The 9,023-nt window shown below is 44.3% G+C and overlaps 1 protein-coding gene across 1 annotated transcript in view; it reads left to right on the top strand.

Annotated features, from left to right (window-relative positions):
• The first annotated feature begins 4,054 nt into the window (after nucleotides 1-4,054).
• Nucleotides 4,055-9,023, top strand: part of CDK8 (cyclin dependent kinase 8) — a 56,347-nt gene continuing 51,378 nt past the window's right edge. The window contains exon 1 of the mRNA XM_063429636.1: nucleotides 4,055-4,342. Coding sequence (XP_063285706.1) covers nucleotides 4,215-4,342 — 128 coding nt within the window. The 5' untranslated portion in view covers nucleotides 4,055-4,214. The remainder of the gene's footprint in view (nucleotides 4,343-9,023) is intronic.

Raw genomic sequence — 9,023 nt, 5'->3', positions numbered from 1 at the left:
AGCCCTGGGCTATGTTGAGGGCTTGCATCAGTATACCACGGACTCACGGCTGAGTCCAAGTCCTTCCCTAATGGGATGTGGCAAAAGCCCTGGATGGATGTTCGCCGCCTGTGGCGTTGAGTCTTCTGCCTCCTTGGTTGATGCTTAGGGAGGATATCCATGGTGGCGCTCGACCCAGGCGGGTTCAGTAAGGGGATCTTAACTGCTTGGCAGGGAGTTGAGTCCGGAGGTGGCTCACAGACCCCTTCACCTTCCCTCTTCCGTCCACTTTCCCGGCTCTGTGTTGCTACCATGATTCGAGCTTCAAGCTGCGCTCAGAAACAGGCGAAAACCTCATCCAGACGCATCAGCATGTGGTCCAGTGCAGTACATCCAGCTTGCACTTCAGGCATTTTCTAACGTTTAGGAGTAGAAGGCATGTCTGCCATTTTGAAGGGTAGCCTTGTGGTCTAAACGCCAGCAGTGTCTGCTGTGTATGGTCAGCGAGATGAGTGGAGCCGATCATTGGGAACCAGGATCACCCCCACCGGTCCAAAGGGGGTGAGATAAATAGGAGTCTCAGCGTCAGCCGCTAGCAGGACTGCCCAGAATCGGGAGTGCATGTGTAGGGTATCACGATGTACAGCAGTGCTCCCCGGTAACGATTAGTGCAGGTTGCCGTAAAAAAAAACAGAAGTAGCAGGGATATTTACGTGTTCATCATACCCTCAAGTTTTATGAACATTCTTGTTTTATTTGTTTTATTCCTACATACCTCTATACACACCAGGGAATTGAAGCATTCTTTATAACCAAAATTTATAGAGATTCAGTCGAGGAAGGGAGTTTACAGCCGACCGACTGAGCCAAAGTTCCAACTGGGGAATTTTAGTGCTGTGCACATATAATAGAGCCAAGTCTAGGCTCTACATCTCGTAAGTGGATAGTACTATCAGACCCACGTTTAACACGCTGTTTAAGCATAGTGACTCCTGGGTTTTAACATTATACCCTCTCTCTGTTTTACATGCAGATAACCCAATTGAAATGCTGTGGCGGGACCTTAAGAGAGCTGTGCATAAATAAATGCCAGCAAACCTGAATGACCTAAAGCAACATTGTAGGAGTGGGCCAAAATTTCTCCTCAACGATGTGAGAGACTGATAAAGTAATCAAAAAAACGATTATTTCAAGTTATTGCTGCTAAAGCCCATTCTACATGCAATTGAATCATAAGGTGTTCTTAGTTTTTCACACATGACTTCTTCATGTGTTGTTGTTCATCTGAGGTTGTATTTACCTAATTCTAAGACCTGCTGATGAACAGATGATTGTTATTATGTCCTGATATGTAAAACCATAGAATGAAAAGAGGGTGTTAAAATTATAATTTTTTTCAGTGGCACACATATATTGCGAGACAATGGAAAACATTGCCTCCCAAAATGGCGCAGACTGATGCAAAGATCCTGCATGTTCTTATAATGTTACCTAATAGTTACCATTCTGGTCACGCTGGCTGCATACGTTTTCTCTCTCATGGACTTCTCCCATGATTCTGTTATAATGGCCTCCCTTAACCCCTTAAGGACCAAACTTCTGGAATAAAAGGGAATCATGACATGTCACACATGTCATGTGTCCTTAAGGGGTTAAAGGGTTTCTTCAAGCATCATAACCACTACAGCCTGCTGGGGAAAACAGTTTAGAAACTATTTTCCCCCTTACCTGGGTCCCTGCTGGGCTCCGAGACTCCCTGTTGGTCTTGTGACGCGCTTCCAGTTTCTGCAGCTCTGCAGAAAACACAGCCATTGCAATTCACTGGCTCATTAACTTTTTTTTTCAGAACTTGAAAACTCAATAAAGATAAATTACACACACACACACACAAAAAAAATAACATGTAAGGGACTCTGCAGGCAACATAATCACTACACCAAGCTGCCCCAGTTTAGGAACAGTTTGACGAAGCTTGGGGTTCTGAACAAAACCTGTAGACCACCCTGCTTTATCAACGCCAAATCCAACCAACTTGGAAACATAGCTGGGTAACCTGCCTCAGCACACTCAGCCAAACACTATTGCCTTGGCTGAATGAAATTATCATTGATATTTCAGAAGGGTTAATTTATCATTTAAGAAAACAAATAAACAAAAAAAAAAACAAACACCAAATGGCTCTGAGTATTTTGGTTGTTCTGAAAAGTAATTTTTAAATGTCTTTTTAATTTCAGTATGCTTGTGGTCTTGGTGTGTAAGTTATGTTTATGGCAAGGCTGTGTTGTGTTTATTTTGCATATATTTTGTTCTTTAGGGCAGCACCAGTGCTGAGAAATGCATGGGTGTGCCCCCCAAAACCCCTTTTTTCTGTATGTTTGATGGGTGAATGTGTGCGTATGACAGTCACTGTCTGCAGAGTAGGTGACTGTAACAGTGTGAGTGGGATGGGTGACAGTGTGAGTGAGGTTGTGTGTTGCCTGTGAGTGGTGTCTATGTATGAGGGTGAATGTGTGTGCAAGAGTGTGGCTACCTATGTGTGTATGAGTGACTGTGGCAAGGTGAGTGCCACAGGCGGAGGGGGCATGTAAGGGGTGACTTCTGGTGTTCGGGAGTCAGGGGGTGACTGTGTGTGTGGGGAAGCTATATTTCTGTGTCCTGCCTCCCAACACAGTATTTACTTACATATTTAAGGCAACCAACAATGCTCACTTACAGTCTATGAATGGGAGGGGGTATTGGCAGTAATCTGCACTCACTAAAGGTGCAGACCTGCTACTCCCTCAATCAAGTAAGCAGCACAGTGCTGGTCAAAGAGGTCTTTAGAATTCCCTCCAGCCGCTGCAGCTGAAGGTTTTCTTCACAGAGTCCGCACTAGTGGTAGTGCCAGGGACTTCAATAGGCAACATATTGTAATAAATTTGCAATATTAAAAATACTGAATACACAATTATGGGGTATGGGTGCGTACTCTGTGGTTGGGTTAATGGATTAATATAACTCTTTGTAAAAATAAAACAAACCTTTGAATGTTTTACTGGGCATGTTTATTAGGTTCCCTCCCCTTACAAATCTGCAAAAGAAGCTGTAAACTTACCTGGAATCCAGTGCCGGGTGAAGCTCCCTCACTGGATTCCATACCTCCACCGATGCCCTTTCGTGATCCAATAAAATGCTTCTTACTGAGAAGCATTTGAATGGACAGTTTCACTGGCTCATATGCGGTGACATGCTCACGATTGCCATAGTTAATGGGTTAATTCTTATAATACAATCTAGCTCTAGCCCATAGACAGCAGAGAAGGATAGAGAAAGATCCCACATAGCCCTAAGCAGGGCACAGCATTGGGACCCCCCTTCGTTCTCTACATAGTGATAGTAAACACATTTATGTTTCTAAGTCCCCTGTCTAACCCCTGGGCCCTGGGTTGCCTTATGTTTAATCCTATCACTAAACCATGAATTGTCAGAATTTATTTAGGGTATTGCACAAACAGCTGATCAGCAAACTTAATTGCCTTGTTTTCCATTTTTTATTCTCTGAGCAGGGCCCTCAACCCCCTCTGTTCCTGTGCGTCCAACTAGTCTGGTTACAACTACATGTCTGTTCTCGCACCCATTGTACGGCGCTACGGAATTTGTTGGCGCTTTATAAATACGAATAATATTAATAATAATAATAATAATTCTGGCTACTGGGTCTATGAATAGCAATTCCTTAGTGATCTGTGAGGGGTTAGCCTGTATTCCCCGATGATTACTGGCTTCCTAATGGCAGCTGTGTCACACAATGCATTGCCATAGCTCCTTCTGCCTGATTAGGACTACCACTCCCATACTGCTCAGCCATCCAAGGTCATTCTAGCTGCTGTGGCTTAGACTGTGCTCAGTGCACTCTGACAGCCTCAGTTGGGGGGTGAACACATTCTGGGCCCCCTCCCTCCCCTGTTAGATTCCCTCACCCAGGGTCAGGGGTCATCCCAGGTCACCCCGGTGGCAGCCACGCTCCGCTCGGCTCTGCTGTCTGTGCGGAGGGGGCGTGGCCTGCAGCAGGAGCAGGGGGTAGGGACGGTCTTCCTTTACGACATCGTTGCGGCGGCGGCGGCGCTTTACGTTGTCTCGGAGTGTGTGAGACCGGCTGTTGTGAAGCTGCGGATCGTGCAGCTTCTCTCCTCGGGCCGGGCTGTACATGCTGCACCTCCCCACGGCCTCTGCGCCCCCCACACCGGCCGCTCGACATGGACTATGACTTCAAGGTGAAGCTGACTGGGGAGAGGGAGCGAGTGGAGGACCTGTTTGAGTACGAGGGCTGCAAAGTTGGCAGAGGCACCTACGGGCATGTGTACAAAGCCAAGAGGAAAGATGGGTGAGTGAGGGCCCCACACAAAGGCCCCCGGGGGCCCTGAACCCAGCCTTCCTGGACCCCCAGCTCATCCCTCAGTGGGCTCAGGGCCAGCTGTCTGGGGGGGAATCCTGTCACATGTACAGAGATCTGGGGCAGGACCTGTGGATGTGGCAGATCGGGGCTGCTGGGTGTCATAGAGAGCAGGGAGTCACAGGCAGGGAAATGTACCGAGCAGGGAGTCACAGGCAGGGAAATGTACCGAGCAGGGAGTCACAGGCAGGGAAATGTACCGAGCAGGGAGTCACAGGCAGGGAAATGTACCGAGCAGGGAGTCACAGGCAGGGAAATGTACCGAGCAGGGAGTCACAGGCAGGGAAATGTACCGAGCAGGGAGTCACAGGCAGGGAAATGTACCGAGCAGGGAGTCACAGGCAGGGAAATGTACCGAGCAGGGAGTCACAGGCAGGGAAATGTACCGAGCAGGGAGTCACAGGCAGGGAAATGTACCGAGCAGGGAGTCACAGGCAGGGAAATGTACCGAGCAGGGAGTCACAGGCAGGGAAATGTACCGAGCAGGGAGTCACAGGCAGGGAAATGTACCGAGCAGGGAGTCACAGGCAGGGAAATGTACCGAGCAGGGAGTCACAGGCAGGGAAATGTACCGAGCAGGGAGTCACAGGCAGGGAAATGGACAGAGCAGGGAGTCACAGGCAGGGAAATGTACCGAGCAGGGAGTCACAGGCAGGGAAATGGACAGAGCAGGGAGTCACAGACATGAAATGGACAGAGCAGGGAGTCACAGACATGAAATGGACAGAGCAGAGAGTCAAAGGCAGGGATAAGTGACAGCTAGCAAAATGGACAGAGCAGGGAGTCACAGGCAGGGATAAGTGACAGCCAGCAAAATGGACAGAGCAGGGAGTCACAGGCAGGGATAAGTGACAGCCAGCAAAATGGACAGAGCAGGGAGCACAGACATGAAATGAGCAGGGAGTCACAGACATGAAGTCAATTACCTAAAAGATACAGAACAGGGTGTAATACAGAGCAGGGAGTCAGTCATTAAATATATAGAAAAGGGTTTAATACAGAGCAGAGAGTCAGTCATACAGGGTTATTTACTAAAGTGAGGTATGTCAGGTATGCCCCCAGTTTGGCTACTTTGGCCTAACATTTGGCTTTGAATTCTCATTTTAGTGAATAACCCTAATGAAATATGTATGAGCCTGTGAAATGTAAAAAGCAAGGTGTATACAGAGCTCAATCTCTTACACGGGTAAAACAGGTATTTTATATATGGCTAGATCTTAGACGGATAGAACAGGATTTAATATAGAGCAAGATCATAGAGGGGTATAGCTGGGTTTCATGTAGAGCAAGCTCTTAGAGGGGTATAGCTGGGTTTCATGTAGAGCAAGCTCTTAGAGGGGTAAAGCTGGTTTTCATGTAGAGCAAGCTCTTAGAGGGGTAAAGCTGGTTTTCATGTAGAGCAAGCTCTTAGAGGGGTAAAGCTGGGTTTCATGTAGAGCAAGCTCTTAGAGGGGTAAAGCTGGGTTTCATGTAGAGCAAGCTCTTAGAGGGGTATAGCTGGGTTTCATGTAGAGCAAGCTCTTAGAGGGGTATAGCTGGGTTTCATGTAGAGCAAGCTCTTAGAGGGGTATAGCTGGGTTTCATGTAGAGCAAGCTCTTAGAGGGGTATAGCTGGGTTTCATGTAGAGCAAGCTCATAGAGGGGTATAGCTGGGTTTCATGTAGAGCAAGCTCATAGAGGGGTATAGCTGGGTTTCATGTAGAGCAAGCTCATAGATGGGTATAGCTGGGGTTCATATAGAGCAAGCTCATAGAGGGGTATAGCTGGGGTTCATATAGAGCAAGCTCATAGAGGGGTAATGTATAGCTGGGTTTCATATAGAGCAAGCTCATAGAGGGGTTGAAAAGGGTTTAATATAGAGCAAGATCATAGAGGGCTATAGCTAGGTTTAAAATGGAGCAAGATCATAGAGGGGTATAGCTGGGTTAAATATAGAGCAAGATGATAGAGCGGTAAAGCTGGGTTCAATATAGGGCTAGATCATTTATGGGTAGAGCAGGGTTTAATTAAGAGCAAAATCATAGATGGGTAGGTGTAATCCTGAGCTGTATCTCAGAGAGTTAGAGCGGGGTATAACTTGCTCACCAGGGTGTAATAACGATATGGATATTGAAGAATTATTTATATTCTCTCACCACCAATAACTCTATGGCATGAGGCAATTTATGTTTATTTTTGTGTTGCTGTAATCGAAAATGTGTTCTCTTATGAAATTACTATATTGAAATTAATGGGCTTGTACTTCCTGGTGGGATGGTGTCTACTTGGCAGGGCAGCAGTGGACATTTATGTAACGAACAAGATAAATATCAGGAGAGCGATTAATGATAATATGCTAGAGAGGTAGCAGGGTGATACCCTTATGCTATGTCTTTGTTAACTATGATAGGAATGGGTCATTTTAAATATGTAATTTATTTTTTCTTTATGTGTGGTGTCTCTTTGTCAGACATGGAGATAAGAAAGAGAAAAATAGAGGGTCTTTCTCTGACAGTGAAGGTGTTAAATGTTAGGAGATGTAGCTCTTTTGCAAGGATAGGATAAAAGTCCCAGCTATGGGTTCATTATGGCCAAAGGAAAGGGTTTAAGTGTCCCTGCTCATGCAGACATTAAAGATTAGAATGTAAAGGGGAGTGGATTCTTTTTATATCATTGTCAATGACTTGCACTGTGATGATGAAATGAGGTTTATCGAGTGTGTGATTTTTGCATTTGAAATATTGATGAAGTTGCAAAATATTGCAGTAGTTTATAATAAATCTTTTGATGCCAGCCCGGGTTTGACTGTATCATTTCCAGCTGAAATATTTAGGTTAGCATGCTCGTGGTTGTTATTAGTGTTTTTACCATTCATGACATATGCTAGCTTTTCTAATTATCTTGCAACATGAACAGTTTGTTTACTTTCCGATTAGCTGTGCGATTTGTAGCCACACATAGCTTTTATAACTGAGATTACTTGATCTGGTCCAAGTCTTTAAACAAACAAAGTGTTCCTGACTCTGTGCTACATTGGGTGGTCTTCTCCCATTTTATCCAAGCTGGAGTTCTTTCTATGTAGTGAGTGGCGTTATCTACACATTCTTATAACCGTTCTATAAAGCAACCTGTTGAATCAGCTGTGCAATCGTTCCTTCCCAGTATGACTGAACACAAGTTCTAAAATTGTGTTTTTGAGGAAGTGTAGTTGGATTGTGGCATGTTTTCCAACCCAGGAATAGCTGCTCACTAGTACCGCTGTGTAGTATAATTAGTTTTTAGTAATGGCATTCACTAACACACAGTCTGATCTCTGTCTCATATTCTCATTGTATATCTCTCTCCTTTATATTTTTAAAATATGTGGAACAATTTATGGTATTTCCAAACTTCTGTTTTCCATGGCGGTTGGAAAATATTTATACTTTTAAAATATTTGTATACGTGGCCACAAAGTAAGGGTCATGTATATGTATTCAAAAACATTGCTGTTTACGTAACTTGTTTTCATAATTTTAAATAAAAAGTTTGCTTTTCATTGCACCAACTTTGATCTTTCACAACATGACAATACATTTTGGATTATTTATAAAGAGCAATTCAAAGGAAAAGGTTCTACGGTCATGTTAAATGAAGTCTGCAATGAGTACACGCAAACACTCTTTAAGTGAAGAACGTAATGGCAGCTAGACACACAGGTTTGGTAGGGGTGCATTTTGATGAGACCTACTCATCAGGAAGCAGGATTAAGAGCAACGCTTAGCCATTAACAGCTGCCAGACTGGGTCAACAGGACATCTCAGACTGGAGTTGGCACACTTTTCCTTTGAACATGTTTTGTAAATAATTAATTCAAAATTTGAAGAAAATGTCTAAAAGGGAATAAAAAAGAAGCGTACACCTTTGACTATCCTATTTTTGTGCATTATTATCTGGAGTGCTGTGGTGTAGCCCTATCTGGCATTCTCTTGCCGTCAGCACCTTTTTAAGGTTACTCTTGCAAATCGTGAGTGTGCACTGGTGCCATCACATAGGTACAAATAACAGTCATGGGTTGTCTGAAATATATTGTCTTTCAGACACCATTTGTTGGCCTTTTGGATAGGAGAGCTGCATGGTTAGGAAATGGAATCTGGAGGTGATACTTGACTGTGTGTAGTTTTAATGGGCAGTCACGCTAGAGATTGAAGATTTTGTGAAACATGCGGTTTACAGGGATACACTGGAGGCCAAATGTTAAAGAAAATATTTTGCTGAATTGCATGGCACCAGTTACCAAGATTTAATCCGTTTATCTTTCCTGCAATTACGAGGCTGCCAGGTGAAAGCTGACAGGGATGGATTTGATGTTTTTGAATGGTGAATATTACCAATTTTCTTTATCCTGTTTTTCTTTCTTATCTCCTTTCCTTTTTTGCTTGGGGATTACTTCCCTTTTATCTGTTTCCCTGATTAGAAGGTAGGTTCTTTAAATCTTATCAATCTTTCCAAGAGCAAAACTACTAATATGGTTTATTGGAGCTGATATTCATGCAGATTATCGTTTTTAAGGCATCACTTTTCATTTGTAGCATTCCTGGTTCTGTTCCCTTTCACAGGTTTAAGGATGCACCTTCAGTTCTGAGCTGTTTCT

Source organism: Pelobates fuscus, chromosome 1, assembly GCF_036172605.1.
Source record: "Pelobates fuscus isolate aPelFus1 chromosome 1, aPelFus1.pri, whole genome shotgun sequence".
Taxonomy (NCBI): domain Eukaryota; kingdom Metazoa; phylum Chordata; class Amphibia; order Anura; family Pelobatidae; genus Pelobates; species Pelobates fuscus.
The sequence above is the reverse complement of the archived record's forward strand: the minus strand, read 5'-3'. Positions and strand labels throughout refer to the sequence as shown.